We start from the raw sequence: 20,247 nt of genomic DNA on the forward strand, positions 1-20,247 counted from the left end.
TTAAAGCTTTGATAGATGGTTGCTACTAAGAACAATGTTGTCCAAAAACATGCAGCATGAGCTGTGGATACCTTGATACAGGAATCGGAAGTTGAATTAGTTATCAATGCACTGAACTCATATGTTAACGATATCTGCTGTACGTTTTAGGTGACCAGTGGAAAAGTTGAAATGAATAAATGTAGACTACAAGACTGCTTGTTTGTGACTTTGTGGTTGCAGTGTGGACACACTTGTATTGGTGGGTGCACTGCTTGCCTTACTGGACTGCATCACATGAATATTAAAGTCAGCCATTCTCAGTTTTGTGTTAAAAAGTTATTTGGTTATCTGGGTAACTAGGGTTTACATTTACTACCATGATAAATATCTGAAAGTAAAATATTAATATGCCCCTGTGTGACATAGCTGTATGATAAGTAAATCCAGCATATGTGTCTGTGAGTACTAAAACAAGATGTGCTCTTACTTTGATACACACGAGCAACGATTTTCAAATCATACCAAATGTACATTTTCACATATAAGTTTTTTTTTTTTTATCAAATATTATTTCACAATTTGGGAGGTTGACTTATAAAGAGGATCAGAAAATTACACAAGAAATATTACTATTTTGGGTACAATATTGCAAATTGTTTTTGTTTAATTATATCCTGTGTTTGTGCTCAAATATGTTAGTTTCATGATTTTTTTTTTTTTTTTTTTAATTTGAATTTTGGGGCATTACATCAGTTTTGGTTATAAAATAAATCATTGGAATAACATGCAATCTCATATGCCAAGACAGCAGAACACTTAACTAAATTCACAACTATCACTAATTTCAAAGCGGTAGACTGCAAACCACCTGTTGCCCACCTTTATTCTGAAATCTGGTTATTGACCTATTGACATTAATCATTATTCAATCTGTTATAAGACATATATGTACACCAACACGAGTAGCTTGGTTTACACTGGCATCTACTGGGGTAACTGGGGAATCATATTGGTGCAAAAAAACAGTTGACTTCCAACAAAAGTTATTCACCATGACATTGTAAAAATAGATGATGCATTCAACTTGTTTTGTTCCACACTGGATATCATAGCTATCTCTTGATAATGTTGTCTTCTGTGCACTGTACCATACTGTACAGTGCTATAAAGATATAGTTTTCTGCAGCGTATTAAGGACATGTTTTCTTTTGATGCTGGATTTTATTGGAAATGGGATAACCATGTGCAAAGTTGAAGTTCCTAAAATAGTTTCTAATATCACACGTGTAAAAAAAACAAAACAAAAAAAACTACAGTATTTTAAGGCTGTTTCTCATGGATCAACTTATAAATATTTTCAGGGTTCTAGGTTTAGGTACACGGTATTTATTAATGTTGGATAATAGAGTAACTGTTAGTCTTACTATGATAACTTACTTATACTGGAAATACATTAGAATTTTACATTATTCCTTCAATGCATTTTGCCCAACTTATTTTCGACGTGTCACTGTTGCATTATGTTACAAGCACTGTTTTGATTGGCTGTAGAGTGGCGTGAACTGCCAGACTCAGGCTTCGCTAAGCGACTGGTCAAGAAAGTCTCCTGGAAGCCTGGCCCAGATGACTCGAGCCCAGGTGAAATTCAAAACTGACCTGCTTGCTTTGGGATGTTTTTGTTTTTTCCCTGAACTTTCCATTTTACCATCTTCAGTTTAAGTGGATGATCTTTGTTTCCAGTTCGTGCCCATTACAACACAGCAGCATAGATAGATCGCTGCTTGTAGTGATGGGTCTCAAACGTGTGGGTTCATTGTCACTAACTGAATGAGTTATTACTGATCAGTATCGATTGATTTTTATCTTATTTTAGTTTGGTCAAAGTTATCTAACAACAACATTTTTAGTTTTTGTTTGTTTTTATTGTTATTTATTGAGAGCTATTGTTTAGAATTCATTGACACCTGATTCGTACTAGGTTTGGAATCATTGTACAGAGCTGAAATTCTCCAATAATTCACTGTATGTGAACTGAAGTTGAAAATTCATGAAAGTAACAAATTCAGTAACCTGGTTACTTTGTACTTATGTAGACAAACAAACATCAAACATGTTTACCTGTGAATAGCAGGTGCCTTTACTTGTAAGTTATAAGTTTACAAATTATGCATTGTTATGATTAAAGTGGATGTCTTAACATACTCTCAAATTTGTGGTTGGATTGATTTTGCATGGTTTTAGCAGTTTGATTTATAACAAAAGACAAAAGACTTAAAACTGTTTTACGTTTAAGAGGTATATATATGTATATATATATATATACACATGTATGTATCATGTTTTTAATGTAATGTATATTAGATGTTTGTGGATGCTACTTGTAAATGAGTGTTTTGTGAATGTATGCTACTTGTATGTGTGTTTTTGTGAATGGACACTAGTTCTGAATGGGTATTTTATCAATGGATGCAAGTTGTGAAAGGATGATTTGTGAATGGATGCTAGTTGTGAAAGAGTGATTTGTGAATGGATGCTAGTTGTGAAAGGATGGTTTGTGAATGGATGCTAGTTGTGAAAGGATGGTTTGTGAATGGATGCTAGTTGTGATAGATTTTGTCAGTAGATGCTCATTCTTTCTGAGTTTAAAATATTGAATCATTGTTTACTTGGGTTACTTGTCACAGTGGTGAGATCACCACTGAATTGTAAACATAGTTTGTTCAGCCATCTTGTTTGTGTTAAGTTTGTGCCTCATTATCTCTTGAGAACTACAGAAATGTGAATGAGAGGTGATTTTTATTTTTTATTTTGAGAAGACTTTTGGGGGATGGGGGTGGCTTTCACAGGTAATTATTATTTGCTGGTGCCTTTAATGTTATAAATAAATCTCAGATCTATAGAGTAAGTATTAAACAAGAGTAGCATTAAAAAAGAGTTCTGCAATAGACCATTGAATCATGTACAGTGTATTTCTAGGAACGAATATTAGCAGCCAGATCCTTCTCACATTACACTTGACACAAAACGCATAAAACAGACTGTGTTTCTTTATTTTCATTTCTTTTGATCTAGCTGTTTGTTAATTTTGCAGCATATTCATATTGTATTTGTTCAGTGGGATAGTGATTTTTGTCTTGCTTTAAAGGAAAGATATTTCTGTTTTATAAACTGTTATAATCTGAAGACGAAGGAAGCCACATCACATGAATCATGCAACTAATTAACTGACATCATATTACAGCCAGAGCACTATCAAATTATGGTTTACAAATTATTTACAAATGTACTCACTGATTTTCTGTATTAGTGTTGTTTTTTATTTTTTATACTTTTGTTTTATTATTATTTATAAATAAATATACATTGTATGTATTTCTTTCTTGTCAGCTTCAGAAAATTTGCTTTCAGTGTTGCCATTTTCTCTCTGCTTCAGCACATTTTTGTTGATGGATCACATTTGCGCAGTTTGGAAGAAGATTATGATGATTTTTGTTATTTCAGTTGATAACTTGGTTGATTTTTCTGATACGCCAGTCATAACTGTTACTGAGGACAACAGCATTCCCCCAGACGAAGATGACTATGTAGCATATTTTGGAATAAAAGTTGACGAAAAAGGTTAGATGTTAAAACATGGCCAGAGAAATAACTAATTCACTAAAATACCAAAATAAAGAAAAACACTGTATTGGTTTACTTAAAGGGAAAAAAAAGCTAAATTACCGTACACAAACATAAATTATTATTATTATTATTATTATTATTATTTTTTTTTATATATATATTTTTTTTAATTATTATTTTCAGGGTACTTTTGTACAAAAGGTATAATTATAAGATAACAAAAGATATATCTTTTCCTAGATTCTATTTTAAATAAAGGTTTTCATTAAAAAAAATCAAATTCTTTGCTTTTAGAACTCCAAACAGAATTCATAATTATAGACTGTATTGAAAATAAATAAATAAGTAAATAAATTAATTAATTCATAAATTCATAAATTAATTAAATAATAAAACAAATTTTAATTTGAGTCAGTAAATATGTTCACTCATTTGTTATCTAGTACACAAGTAGCTGGTTAAGAAGGTCATGCAGTGTTCTTTAATACTTCTCCATGTTAATTGCAAAATATGCTGAACATAAACAAAATATGAATATTAATATTTACTCTTCTTTATTATTATTTTTTTTTTTATTATTCAGTGTGATTCTCATTAGATTTTGTGTGTGTGTTAAAATTACCAATGTCTTGTCAATGTTAGGCTAATTTTGACAGTTATTTACCAAATTAATTGTATCATGAAAATATATATATTAAAATATTAGCATTTCATTTGTTCAGTATATAAAACATATGGTACTTAAGTGCTAATCACTTAATAGAATTTTTGTTTCTTTTTAAATAAATCAAAACAAAAAAACTTAGAAGGGTAGTGGGTCATTCTTGTGGGAGTTTTCAAAAGTAGCTTTTTTGAAGCTTTTGTCTTTTAGCTTTCATTTCATTGTTTTAGTCTGAAGCCGTATTTTGGCATATTGTGAATTTATTTTCTTTAATGAGCACCACATTTTAGATGATTTGTTAAATGCATGATGATTATTATTTTTATTTTTTTTATATCTGTTTAACTTTATCGCTGAAGTATACAATAACATGCCTTATGTGGATATTTTTACATTTATAAAAAGTTATTTTATTAAAATATTCATGATATACATGGAGCCATTTAAATTGACTTGTCCATACATTTTAAGTCATTGTCTTTTGTGTGTGTGCATTTGTGAAACTTTTAAAGTAACAATTTGTAAGAAATTCTACCCAGTATACCTAACTAGCAAATACTTTATGTAACAAATCAAAACAGAATTAGGTAAGATGTCTTAGGCATACAAGTTATATATAAACTGAATATTAGATTCTTTTGGGCGACTTTCCCTAGTACAGTTGTGACTAAACTAGTACAAAACAAACAGAAGAAAAAAAGAAGAAAAATAAGTCTTAGTAATTTGTAGCCATTTTGTTAACAGCAGATCATTATTGCAATTCAGCTAGTTTAATATGTAATTCAGTTCAGCTAATTTAAATATTGAATCCACCGTAACTACTTTAACAATGAAGTCAGTTTAACGAGTACAACCTGGAATTCAGTGTATTATATGTGAATGACAAAACAGTATTAAAGTGTGACTTGTCGAGGTCTGTCAAAGAGAGAACACTTGTTGAGTAACTGACACGTTTTTTCCCCACAAGCAGCTTCTTTGGATGATGAGGACAAGGATATTTACCCAGATGCATCAGGTACAGGCTGATATTGTGCAGCATGTGATCACCCTCATTCCCACAAAAACCCTTTTAGTTTACTGTAAGCCTGCTACACTTACAACATGTCAGAACCAATCTGAACAAAAAAAACATAGTCCCTGAATAACAATTAAACAATAAATCCTGAATTTACTCTTAGCATATAAGCATTAAACAAATGCAGTATTACAAAGTGTAACAAAGGTAATGTGTTTATACCAGTAATATATTTTGCTTGTGCCCAAATATTAACTAGGTAAATGAATGTATGTGAAAATCATGTTGTAAATTTAGCAGGTTTATGATTCTTTCATTTAGAATTATGATGTAACTTTACAGCAGTGTCTTTTGTTTTAACCAGGCGGTTTCATACGGGTAACTACAGATCCTATCTCTTAATTGATGGCAAGCAACAATTTTCCTTCTAAGAGTAGATCATAATTCTGTGCTAATTGTTGATAATATGAAATCAAATCCATCTATTGTTTGAAATTGTGTAATACTACTAGTAATATTCTGGATGACACTGATTAATATTGAAATAATGGCTTGCTCTTTATGTCAGTGATATTGAAAGAATTGATGACATGCAACTGCTATTCAAAACACATTGCTGTGAATGGATTTTCACTAGGTGTTGTGTTCATTATGTAATATTTCTTTTTTATTTTCAGACATTCTAAGACCTTTTTAAATATATATGTATATATTATAGATCAAAATGTTGAATGTGTTTTGCACCAAGTCAGAATTGGTGTAGCTCCATTCAGTAGATGAATGCTGATGTAAATGTATATTAGAATGACTATTGTAATGTTTATTTGACATATTTGAATATAAGAATATTTTGGAAGTAGCATGCGCATGTGATGCTGAAGTGCATTTGGTTTGTAAAAACCTCACCTAAACCTAAATATAAATCAAAACTTCACACCTGATATATATATATTAGTTTGTCCACTCCCACCAGTTGAGTTATTTAAACGTTTTCTGGTCATGTTAAGGAAAAGAATGGGATAAAACCCACATTTTCTGGTCATGTTAAGGAAAAGAATGGGATAAAACCCACATTTTCCTTGTAAATCCAAACAACTTGACCACTGCCAGGGCTGATGATATCAGGTGGCTGTGATACACCAACATTATTTTGTTCAGACAAGATAATAATATTTGCATTTGGTATCTGCTATTATGCTATCAGTGATATGTAAAGTACAATATGCTGAAAAATTATATTGGTTTCATAATCCATAAACGATTTAGATTCGGGGGATATGCTGCAAGATCGTGATCAAGACATTGGTAAAATAATTTGATGTAGTTATGGTGGTACACCTTTGGTAGTTATGGTGGTACACTTTTGGAGTATTACTGAGGCAACTGGCAGGGAACCCGTTGCCCAGTTTGATTCTCTTTCAGAGTTTTATCATTCCAGATGTATTTCATGGCATCAATGTGTTCAGTAAAAAATTTAAGTTTATTAAATAATATCTTATTTATTTTAATTTCTTTTTATATTTTTGATGTTCTACATACACAGTGTAGTTTCTGTTGTCTCTGATAAAGAGTAGAACTAATTTCATGTGAGTTTGTCTCGTGGTAGACCTGTGTCCTGCAAATATACTTCTCTTCTCTTTTCACTTTTCTGTCAATCATGTTTACAGTTTCTCATTATTAATTGTATTACAATGTATTAACCTGCACTCTTGTGGGTTCACTAACAAACCCTCCCCTCTGTTTTTTAATGCCTTCTTCCCTGGATTGGCTCTGGGCTTTTCATGAGTAGCAGGTAAAAGGGTTTCCCAAACATTTGTCGAGGATAAGACAATCGATGATCAGAAATTTGAAGCTGCTCTTGCATCTTCATTGGAAAAAGAAATCATAACTTTTGAAGAAACTCTTGAAAAAGAACAATTTGAGGAGGTCAGAGAAAAGGAGATTGTTATTGAGGAAACAGAAGAAATTTGTGCGACAATCAAAAAGACTGAAATTCTTGAAAAGGAAGAATCCATTCTGTATGAACGTATTGTTGAAACAGAATCCATTCCATATTCAGAGGAAACAGATGAGGAAGAAAGACTTATTAAATCTGAAGAAATTCTTTCTGTTAGTGAACTTGTTGAGAAAGAGCATAAAGTGACCCTTGCAGAAAAACCACTGGATGAATCTGTTGATAGTGATGACCATGTTCTCGCAGAAGCTGATCAGGTGCAATCTGTTTATGATGAACATGAAGCGATGAGGGACCAAGCTGACATCTGTGATGATTTTAAGGTTGTGACTGAAACAAAGCATGTAGTTGACACTGTGATAAAATCTGAAGTTCATGAAACTAAAGAATACACTGAATCTGTCCAAAGAGATGGTATTGAAACAGAATCACATATCGTAGATCAAAAAGATATTTATCAATATTCAAAAGATGAGTATGTTTCCGAGGAAAACAAATTGATTGCAGAACGAGAGTCTCAAATGTTATCTGAAGTATCCACACAAGATACACATATCACACTCACTGAACATGACATAACAGAAAGAAAACATGAAGTTCGTCAATGGGTGGGAGAGGATGAAAAGTATGTTGCTGATGAATGTGAACACGAGAAACCTGTTGTGTCACCTGACAGACCTGAAGCCGTGAGTGACAGTGCATCTGCTGTTGAGGAGCACGGTGAAGATGACTGGGAAATCCTGGACAAGGAGGAGCTGACAGACGAAGAGCTGAGAGCAGCACAAGATTCACTGTTAATGCAGACCTCATTTAAATCTGATGAAGAAGCTCCTCAGGAATTTGAATTGACAATATCAACAGAAACATTTGAGTCCCAAGAATTTATGGAAAAAGAAGCTTCTGACATGCTCTCTAGCACCGAGTTTGATGCACAGGGAGTAGCTTTAGAAGAACAGTTTGATGATTCTGCCAAATTGGAAAAGGAAGATCTGGTTTCTATTGAAACAACATTGGAGCCTACGTTTATTCCTGAAAAAGAAGATGAACAAATTCTAAAAACAGCATCTGTTGAAGAATCTGATGTTCCTGAAATGCAAAGACCAGAGGAGCAGACACCAAAAGCATTAGAGCCAGATCAACAAAAAGAACAAATGGAATTAACACAAATATCAGGACTAGAGCAAGAAAGGCTTGATATTGAAATAAAACACATGGAACAGGAGGAAATTACTCAGGAAGAAAAGGTAGAACCATTTATTCCCCAAGAGATACAACTAGAGCAAGAAGATCTTATTCAGGAAGAGATAGAACAAAAGGATCATGTTTCTGAAGAAATAATGGTAGAGCAGGAACAGGTAGTTGAAGAAATCAAGGTAGAGCAAGAACACATTCTTGAACAGGTTGAACAAGAACACATTCTTGAACAGGTTGAACAAGAACACATTCTTGAACAGGTTGAACAAGAAAATGTTCGTGAAGAAATCACGGTAGAACAAGACATACAAGTTGAGCAAGAACACATTCTTGAGCAGGTTGAACAAGAACATTTTCGTGAAGAAATAAAGGTTGAACAAGACATACAAGTTGAGCAAGAACACATTCTTGAGCAGGTTGAACAAGAACACATTCTTGAACAGGTTGAACAAGAACACATTCTTGAGCAGGTTGAACAAGAACATGTTCGTGAAGAAATAAAGGTTGAACAAGACATACAAGTTGAGCAAGAACACATTCTTGAGCAGGTTGAACAAGAACACATTCTTGAACAGGTTGAACAAGAACACATTCTTGAGCAGGTTGAACAAGAACATGTTTGTGAAGAAATCAAAGTTGAACAAGACATACAAGTTGAGCAAGACATACAAGTTGAGCAAGAACACATTCTTGAACAGGTTGAACAAGAACATGTTTCTGAAAAAATAAAGGTTGAACAAGACATACAAGTTGAGCAAGAACATATTCTTAAACAGGTTGAACAAGAACATGTTCGTGAAGAAATAAAGGTTGAACAAGACATACAAGTTGAGCAAGAACACATTCTTGAGCAGGTTGAACAAGAACATGTTTGTGAAGAAATCAAAGTTGAACAAGACATACAAGTTGAGCAAGACATACAAGTTGAGCAAGAACACATTCTTGAGCAGGTTGAACAAGAACATGTTCGTGAAGAAATAAAGGATGAACAAGACATACAAGTTGAGCAAGAACACATTCTTGAACAGGTTGAACAAGAACAAGTTTGTGAAGAAATCAAAGTTGAACAAGATGTACAAGTTGAGCAAGAACACATTCTTGAACAGGTTGAACAAGAACATGTTCCAGAAGAAATAAAGGTAGAACAAGACATACAAGTTGAGCAAGAACACATTCCTGAACAGGTTGAACAAGAACATGTTCCTGAAGAAACAAAGGTTGAACAAGACATACAAGTTGAGCAAGAACACATTCTTGAACAGGTTGAACAAGAACATGTTCCTGAAGAAACAAAGGTTGAACAAGACGTACAAGTTGAACAAGAACACATTCTTGAACAGGTTGAACAAGAACATGTTCCTGAAGAAACAAAGGTTGAACAAGACATACAAGTTGAGCAAGAACACATTCTTGAACAGGTTGATCAAGAACATGTTCCTGAAGAAATAAAGGTTGAACAAGACATACAAGTTGAGCAAGAACACATTCTTGAACAGGTTGAACAAGAACAAGTTCGTGAAGAAATAAAGGTAGAACAAGACATACAAGTTGAGCAAGAACACATTCTTGAGCAGGTTGAGCAAGAACATGTTCCTGAAGAAATAAAGGTAGAACAAGACATACAAGTTGAGCAAGAACACATTCTTGAACAGCTTGAACAAGAACATGTTCGTGAAGAAATAAAGGTAGAACAAGATGTACAAGTTGAGCAAGAACACATTCCTGAACAGGTTGAACAAGAACATGTTTCTGAAGAAATAAAGGTAGAACAAGACATACAAGTTGAGCAAGAACACATTCTTGAGCAGGTTGAACAAGAACAAGTTCGTGAAGAAATAAAGTTAGAACAAGACATACAAGTTGAGCAAGAACACATTCTTGAACAGGTTGAACAAGAACATGTCCCCAAAGAAGTAGAACAAGAACAGCAGGACATTTCTGAAGAGGTAACGGTAGAGCAAAAACATGTTTCTGAAGAAACAGAAGTAGAGCAGGAACACATTCCTGAAGAAATAAATGTAGAACAAGAGTTTATTCCTGAAGAACTTGAAGCAGAACAAGAACTTGTTGCTCAAGAAATAAAGGTGGAGCCAGAATTTGTTCCTGAAGACTTTCAAGTACAGCAAGAACATGTTCCTGAAGAAATGGACTTAGAGCAAGAATTTATTGCTCAAGAAATAAAGGTGGAACAAGAACTTGTTCCTGAAGACTTACAAGTACAGCAAGAACATGTTCCAGAAGGAATAGAAGTTCAGCAAGGGCATGTTTCTGAAGAAGTAGAAGTAGAGCAAGAGCATGTTCCTGAAGACATACAAGTAGAGCAACAAGACATTCCTGAAGAAGTATGGACAGAGCAACACGTTCCTGGAGAAGTAAAGGTAGAGCAAGAACTTGTCCCTGAAGAAACGGAAGTAGAGCAAGAATGTTTTGTTGAAGACATAAAGGTAGAGCAAGAGATTGTTCCTGAAGAACATTTTGTTGAAGACATAAAGGTAGAGCAAGAACTTGTTCCTGAAGAAACGGAAGTAGAGCAAGAACGTTTTGTTGAAGACATAAAGGTAGAGCAAGAGCTTGTTCCTGAAGAAACAGAAGTAGAGCAAGAACGTTTTGTTGAGGACATAAAGGTAGAGCAAGAACTTGTTCCTGGAGAAACGGAAGTAGAGCAAGAACGTTTTGTTGAAGACATAAAGGTAGAGCAAGAGCTTGTTCCTGAAGAAACAGAAGTAGAGCAAGAACGTTTTGTTGAGGACATAAAGGTAGAGCAAGAACTTGTTCCTGGAGAAACGGAAGTAGAGCAAGAACATTTTGTTGAAGACATAAAGGTAGAGCAAGAGATTGTTCCTGAAGAAACGGAAGTAGAGCAAGAACGTTTTGTTGAAGACATAAAGGTAGAGCAAGAGCTTGTTCCTGAAGAAACGGAAGTAGAGCAAGAACGTTTTGTTGAAGACATAAAGGTAGAGCAAGAACTTGTTCCTGAAGAAACGGAAGTAGAGCAAGAACGTTTTGTTGAAGACATAAAGGTAGAGCAAGAACTTGTTCCTGAAGAAACGGAAGTAGAGCAAGAACGTTTTGTTGAAGACATAAAGGTAGAGCAAGAGATTGTTCCTGAAGAACATTTTGTTGAAGACATAAAGGTAGAGCAAGAACTTGTTCCTGAAGAAACGGAGGTAGAGCAAGAACGTTTTGTTGAAGACATAAAGGTAGAGCAAGAGCTTGTTCCTGAAGAAACAGAAGTAGAGCAAGAACGTTTTGTTGAGGACATAAAGGTAGAACAAGAACTTGTTCCTGGAGAAACGGAAGTAGAGCAAGAACATTTTGTTGAAGACATAAAGGTAGAGCAAGAGATTGTTCCTGAAGAAACGGAAGTAGAGCAAGAACATTTTGTTGAAGACATAAAGGTAGAGCAAGAGATTGTTCCTGAAGAAACGGAAGTAGAGCAAGAACGTTTTGTTGAAGACGTAAAGGTGGAGCAAGAGCTTGTTCCTGGTGAAGTAAATGTAGAGCAGGAACATGTTGCTGAAGACATTCAGGTAGAGCAACAGCACATTCCTGAAGAGTTGATGGTGGAGCAAGAACATATTCCTGAAGAAATGAGCATAGAGCAAGAACACATTCCTGAAGAAATAAAGGAAAAACATATTGCTGAAGAACTACAAGTAGAGAAAGAGCACATTCCTGAAGAAATAAGGGTAGAGCCAGAACATTTTGCTGAAGAAGTAAAAGCAGAGGAAGAACATGTTCCTGAAGAAGTAGCAGAAGAGCAAAAACATGATAAAATAGAGGTAGAGCAAGAATATATTGTTGAAGACATACAAGTAGAGCAAGAACATGCTGTTGAAGAAGTAACGGTAGAAAAAGAACATGTTCCTGAAGACACTGAGATAGAGCAAGAACATGTTCCTGAAGACATTGGGGTAGAGCAAGAACATGTTCCTGAAGACATTGAGGTAGAGCAAGAACATGTTCCTGAAGACGTTGAGGTAGAGCAAGAACATGTTCCTGAAGACGTTGAGGTAGAGCAAGAACATGTTCCTGAAGACATTGAGGTAGAGCAAGAACATGTTCCTGAAGGAGTAAAGGTGGAACAAGAGGAGGAACTCCTTTCTGAAACATTTAAAGTGGAAGAAGAAGAGCAGATAGTAATAAAAACTGAACAGGAGGAATTAATTCCTGAAGAAGGAGCAAAAGAAAAAGAATTTGATGAAGAACCAGAAGTGGAAGAATCAGTGGAGCAGGTTTCCCAGGAAATACAGTTAAAAGAGGATAAAGAAATTTTTGAACAAGAAACATTTGAAATTACTCAAGTTGATGACAAGGAGGCAGTATTTGTTTCTGAGAGCATTGCAACTGACAAACTTGGCGATACTGATGACAAATTAGAATCAAAACAACTGAAAGAAGATACAAAAGAAAAACCATTCTTTGAGGACCAAGCTGAAGAACTAATAGAAAGAGAGGAACAAACTATTCAGAAACAGTTGTTCGTTGCACATGAGGATGAACTTCATGCCACTTTAGAGGAAACTTTGGATTTGGATGAGTCTGCTGAAACAGTAGATGTAGCAAAGGATAAAGACATCTTCCCTCCAGTGACCAAAATGTACATATCTGATGAAGAATTGGTTGAAAAAGACCAGTTCTCTCCTGCCCAGATAGCTTTTACAAGAGAGCCGTCAAACTTGCTAAGTACATCTCCTGAGCTGGAGAAAGAAAAAGACATTCAAAAACCAGATATAGAAACTTTGGAATCAGAAACTTTAATGAAAGAAGGTATTCTTATAGATGATCATGAACAGGAGGAGGAGGAAGCTGATGACTTTGCATCGGAAGGTGAAAATATTCAAATTGCCAGAGAAATTGAAGAACAGGAATACACTGAAGAAACTGAGAAAATGGAAAAACTTGATGTTGCTAAACCTGATGAACAAGAATCACCTGAAATTAAGTCTGAAATGATGGTTCCAGAAGAGACAAAATTTCCAGATGAGAAGGATGTGCCAACAGAAGTACAGGTAGTAGAGACTAAAGAATTAGTTGATGACTATGACAAAGACCATGCTGAATTTGTTAAAACTGAGATTACTGAAGACAAAGATGAGGAAGCAGTAGTTGTTCAGGCACCGTATTCGGAGGAGGTCATGGAAGAAAGGGTGGATACCACTGCAGAAATAAAAGTATCTGAGTCAGGAGGTGACATAAGTGAGGTAGAAGTTGTCAGTATTGAGGATGTAGAAACATACAAAGAGAAGATTGGACAAGTGATTTTTGATGATGTTGTTGCACAAATGGAAGGAACAGCAATTGAAGTTGACTTCAAAAGTGAAAAAGAACGTCGTGAACAGGATGACATGGATAAAGTAGAAATTATAGAGAAATCACTGCTATCAGACATAGAAGATAAAACAAAAGCAGCTGAAGAGACACAAGATATTGAAATTGTGGTGTCAGACATTTCTGAACCAGAAAGATCTATGGACTACCCTGTAGATGATGAAAGGGACATGGCGAGTGAGGTGTCTGAGCCTCAACCTCAAAGTGAAGAATTAGGAGTAGAACAAGTTAAAACTGAACAAACAACTGAAGTAGAAAAACCAGTGGGCATGGAATTAACTGTTGTACAGCCTGAGGAAGAAGAGCTATCTGAAGATTCAGACTTTTCAGAAACTGAGGAGCCAGAACTAACTTGTCTGCAGGAGGCAGAAGATGGTGATGCTGAAGCTGCAGCATATGTATCAGATGAACAGGAAGAGCTAGATACTGGTAAAGAATACCCTGACCATTCTGAACAAGAACTTGTCGACGGGCTGGAGTATCTGAGAACCTGCAGACCAGAACCTCCCTCTAGCACAGACCTGAAGGAGATTGAGAAAGCAGATACTGGTATATCACCATTAGAAAAAGTAGAAACACCTATTTTACAACAACAGTTAGATACTACTACAAAAGAGTTAATTGTTGAACAACAGTTGGATAAAGAGGATACCACTGAAAGAGAATCTCAACATGAAAAATTGGAAATACATGTAAAAGAGCCCATATTACATGAAGAGTATCTTGAGGAAGGTGAACAAGTATTGCCTCTTTTGCCAAAAACTTTTGAAGCAGTAGAAATAGAAATAACTGAAGAAACTGAAACTGAAAAATTGCAAGAAGATGAAATATCTCAAGCTCCTGAAAGTAAATTGGATGAGACATATCAGTTTGTTGCTGCAGAAACTACAGAACGGTCAGAAGATTACATTTTGGAAATCCGTGAGCAGACTACAGCTGTTGCAGAAGAGTCAGAAGAGTTAAAACTCATAGATGAATCAATACAAGGTTTTGTTGCAGAGGAAGAAATTGATACATTACCAGAAAAGATGGAAGATTTGTCGCCCTTCCGTGAACAAGTTGCTGAAGAATTTAAAGTTGAGCAGTTATTTGACTCCGTTTCAAAACATAAAGAGGAAATTGTGGTGGAGGCAATACGAGATGAGTTTGTTGAAAAAGGCATGGAAGAAGCAGAGATTGCTGAGGAACAAATACAATACAAACAGGAATTACAAGAACAGGAATCATTTGAGTCTGACCACATAGATATGCAGAAAGAGGATACACTGCAGAAAGAGGCTTCTGATGCAGATGAACCTAAAGAAACGATGCCTTCAATTGTTAGTGAAAGATTTGTCAAAGACTATGAAACTGAAGCAGCTGAGTATGTTTCTGAAAAGGTTGTAGAACAAATATTTGAAGTTGATGATACAATACAATTGGAGCCATCAGCACCATCTGTTGAGGATTCACAAGATGAATCACCATCATCTTCAGAAGATTACATAATCAGAGAATCGGACATATACAAAATTGAGGATGATGAAGATTTTGAAACTGAACAAATTCAGCAAGAAGAAACATTTGATTCACAAGGTGTTGTACAAGATGAAGATAAACCAGATACTAGCTTAGATGCTGCTGAAGCTTTTGTTCATGATGATCAAGTAGCACTAGTTGATCAGGAAATTCAAGAAGAGTTTGGCAAATTCACTGAAATAGAGAAAACTGTTGATAAAAAAGATCAGGATTATTTGAGCAAAGAAACTGAACATGATGATTTGCCTCAAAGAACAGCAGTCACTGAGGAAATCAGTGTGTTAGACCTAATTGGAGAAACAGATGGGATTTTATTCACACAGAAAACAACAGTGATTGAACATGCTGTCTCTTATGATAGCATAGAATCCCCCAGTGAGGAAAGATCTATTGCTAGTGATCAAGGCATTCCATATGAAACACTTGACAAGGAAGCTCTTGAGGAATCAGAAATCAAGACATTTGAACCAATGAAAGATGAAAAACCTCAAGAGCAAGATGAAATACCAGTGACATTCAAACCCCAGATTGATAAAGAACCAATTGTATCAGAAGACTATAAAGAAATGATTCAAGACACAGAAATCTTCTTAATACAAGAACTTCAAGAAGAAAGAGAACTTCTTGAAATGGAACAATATAAAGAACAAATTGAAACTGAAGAACAAGAAGAAATAGAAACTGTTGACGTGGAACAGTATAAACAGGAAACTATTAAAGATACTGTAACTTGTGAAGACCAAGAGGACAGAGATACCATTGAAGAAGACACTACCCGAGATACTGATACATTATTGATGGAAGAAGATCACGAGGAAAGAGAATCTTACCAGATTAAACAAGAAACAATTCAACACACTGAAACTATGTTTCATGAAAAAAGCGAAACTCTTGAAACAGAAGAGTATGAACAAGAAATTAGTCAAGAGACTGAAATGTTCTTGACCCGGGAGCATCTGGAAGAAATAGAAACTGTTGAAACAGAACAGTATAAACAAGAAACTACTGAAGACACAGAACTGTTCATGACCCAGGAACATCAAATAGACAGGGATGTTGTTGAAAAAGAACACTATGAACAGGAAACTACTGAAGACACAGAACTCTTCTTGACCCAGGAACATCAAATAGACAGGGATGTTGTTGAAAAAGAACACTATGAACAGGAAACTACTGAAGACACAGAACTGTTCTTGACCCAGGAACATCAACTAGACAGGGATGTTGTTGAAAAAGAACACTATGAACAGGAAACTACTGAAGACACAGAACTCTTCTTGACCCAGGAACATCAAATAGACAGGGATGTTGTTGAAAAAGAACACTATGAACAGAAAACTACTGAAGATACCATAACTCATGAACACCAAGAAGAAATAGAAACTGTTGAAACAGAACAGTATAAAGAAGAAACAACACAAGACACAGACCTGTTCTTGACACAGGAACATCAGATAGAAAGGGATGTTGTTGAAAAAGAACAATATGAAAACGAATCTATTGAAGATATTTCAACTCAAGAATACAGAAAAGAAATGGAAACTGTTGAAATGGAGCAGTATAAAGAAGAAACTACTCAAGACAAAGACATGTTCTTAACACAAGAATACCAAGAAGAAATAAAAACTGTTGTAACAGAACAGTATAAAGAAGAAATTACTCAAGATTCAGAACTGTTCTTGACTCAGGAATACCGAGAAAAAAAAGAAGCTGTTGAAACAGAACAGTATAAAGATGAAATTACTCAAGATTCAGAACTGTTCTTGACTCAGGAATACCGAGAAGAAAAAGAAGCTGTTGAAACAGAACACTATGAACAGGAAACCACTGAAGAGACCATGATTCATGAACACCAAGAAGAAATAGAAACTGTTGAAAAAGAACAGTATAAAGAAGAAATTACTCAAGACAAAGAACTGTTCTTGACTGAGGAACACCAAGAAGAAAGAGAAACTGATGAAACAGAACACTATGAACAGGAAACCACTGAAGAGACCATGATTTATGAACACCAAGAAGAAATAGAAACTGTTGAAAAAGAACAGTATAAAGAAGAAATTACTCAAGATTCAGAACTGTTCTTGACTCAGGAACACCAAGAAGAAAGAGAAGCTGTTAAAACAGAACAGTATAAACAGGAAACCACTGAAGATACCATAACTCGTGAACACCAAGAGGAAAGAGAAACTGTTACACAACAATATGAACAAGAAACTTCTGAAGATACATTAACTCATGAACACCGAGAAGATATAGAAACTGTTGAAATAGAACAGTATAAAGAAGAAATTACTCAAGATTCAGAACTGTTCTTGACTCAGGAATACCGAGAAGAAAGAGAAGCTGTTGAAACTGAACACTATGAACAGGAAACCACTGAAGAGACCATGATTCATGAATACAGAGAAGAAAGAGAAACTGTTGAAACAGAACAGTATAAACAGGAAACTACTGAAGATACCATAACTCATGAACACCAAGAGGAAAGAGAAATTGTTGAAACAGAACAATATGAACAAGAAACTATTGAAGATACATTAACTCATGAACACCGAGAAGATATAGAAACTGTTGAAACAGAGCAGTATAAAGAAGAAATTACTCAAGATTCAGAACTGTTCTTGACTCAGGAATACCGAGAAGAAAGAGAAGCTGTTGAAACTGAACACTATGAACAGGAAACCACTGAAGAGACCATGATTCATGAATACAGAGAAGAAAGAGAAACTGTTGAAACAGAACAGTATAAACAGGAAACTACTGAAGATACCATAACTCATGAACACCAAGAGGAAAGAGAAATTGTTGAAACAGAACAATATGAACAAGAAACTATTGAAGATACATTAACTCATGAACACCGAGAAGATATAGAAACTGTTGAAACAGAGCAGTATAAAGAAGAAATTACTCAAGATTCAGAACTGTTCTTGACTCAGGAATACCGAGAAGAAAGAGAAGCTGTTGAAACTGAACACTATGAACAGGAAACCACTGAAGAGACCATGATTCATGAATACAGAGAAGAAAGAGAAACTGTTGAAACAGAACAGTATAAACAGGAAACTACTGAAGATACCATAACTCATGAACACCAAGAGGAAAGAGAAATTGTTGAAACAGAACAATATGAACAAGAAACTATTGAAGATACATTAACTCATGAACACCGAGAAGATATAGAAACTGTTGAAACAGAGCAGTATAAAGAAGAAATTACTCAAGATTCAGAACTCTTCTTGACTCAGGAATACCGAGAAGAAAGAGAAGCTGTTGAAACAGATCAGTATGAACAGGAAACCACTGAAGATACCATGATTCGTGAACACCGAGAAGAAATAGAAACTGTTGAAAAACAACATTATGAACAAGACATTACTCAAGACACAGAACTGTTCTTGACTCGGGAACATCAGATAGAAAGGGATGTTGTGGAAACAGAACAATATGAAGAAGAAACTATTGAAGATATTTCACCTCAAGAATACAAAGAAGAAACTGGTGAACAAGAACAGTATAAAGAAGAAATTGTTGAAAGCACAGCAACCTATGAACACCGAGAAGAAATAGAAACTACTGAAACTGAAAAAGAGCATGAGATATACGTAGAACAGGTTGGAAAAGGGAGGCGGGAAGACGAGATGGAAACTGAAGAAACACCAATTGTTTCTGATGTGTTTGTTGATAGAAAGGAAACATTTACATCAGAGGAACGAGAAATAGAAGAAAAATCATCCCCTGAACAGCAGGATGAGGGAGATGCATTCCTTGATACATTTATCGATAGGAAAGAAAGCTTTCTTGAGGAGACATTTGAGGTTTTGGACCATCACGATTCTACCAGAGATGGTTCATCTGGCTTGAAAACAACTTTTACTGGTATACCAGATACCACACCATCTACTAGTTCATCAGTTCAAGTGACACAAGCTGCAGAAGGTTCAGCATTTACTGGTTTTTCAAAAGGTGAACCAACAACTGATGATCACATAGCATCAGGAGTTTCAGATGAAGACATCAACCTTTCTCTACAGCAACAGTTAATACCAACTTCATCAACTGAAGCCCTGTATGATGACTCGAGACAAGACTTTGACTCAAAAAGTTCACAACTCAAAGCTGACAGACAATCCTCTCCTACCCATTACACAGACGACTCACACCTACTCACACTAGAAACAGAAACTCAATCAGCTATGGAAGAATCTGATATCCAGGTGTCACAAACAACCATGGAAGAATCAGATACTCCAGCAGATGATGAAATGGAACCTGAAGGCAGAATCACTGCCGACACCTCACAACAAATTTTCATTGAACAATCAATTAAGTCACACAAGGTTTATAAACATGATCATTCCCCATCTGATGAAGAAGATTATGATAGGCCACCATCACCTTCAGAGTTCACTCTTGTTGAATCTAATGACAATGAACAGTTAGCCAAGGCACTGGGCATTGCTCAAGATGATGATGAACCTGTTGCTATGTCTGAAGAACCACCATCAAGTGATGGGCTGGAATCTGATGAGGAGGATGAGCATGATTTGAGGCCACCTTCTCCAACAGAGTACACCCTTGTGGCTTCACAAGACCAAGATGCTCTTGCAATGGCCTTGGATCAGCCATCTTCACATGATGATACTTACATTGATCCCATGATGATGCAGTCTCTTGATCAAGATGCATTAAGTGAAGTGTTAGGTTTGAAAGAATCTTATTCCATTGAACACCAGGACCTGGCATCATCATCTGATGATACTCAAGCCATTAGTGCACTGATGATGGAGTCACATGACTCTGACGCTATGCATAAAGCTTTAGGGTTAGCACAAGACGATTCTAGTGAAAAACATCACTTTGAGACATCTGAAAAGCAAGACATCACTGAAATGATGACAGCATCATATGATTCTGAGGCAATGAGCAGAGTGTTAATGCTGGATCAAGAATATGGCTTATTCACTC

At 35.4% G+C, this 20,247-nt stretch overlaps 1 protein-coding gene across 7 annotated transcripts in view; it reads left to right on the forward strand.

Moving 5' to 3' along the window:
• LOC121379261 (ankyrin-2-like) overlaps positions 1–20,247 on the forward strand; it is a 253,747-nt gene that overhangs the window by 209,859 nt on the left and 23,641 nt on the right. For all 7 annotated transcript variants that reach the window (XM_041507782.1, XM_041507784.1, XM_041507783.1 and 4 more), the window contains 2 exons: positions 3,484–3,600; positions 5,235–5,282. In XM_041507782.1, the coding sequence (XP_041363716.1) occupies positions 3,484–3,600; positions 5,235–5,282 (165 nt within the window). The remainder of the gene's footprint in view (positions 1–3,483; positions 3,601–5,234; positions 5,283–20,247) is intronic.

Source organism: Gigantopelta aegis, chromosome 8 (assembly GCF_016097555.1).
Source record: "Gigantopelta aegis isolate Gae_Host chromosome 8, Gae_host_genome, whole genome shotgun sequence".
In the NCBI taxonomy this organism is placed as follows: Eukaryota; Metazoa; Mollusca; class Gastropoda; order Neomphalida; family Peltospiridae; genus Gigantopelta; species Gigantopelta aegis.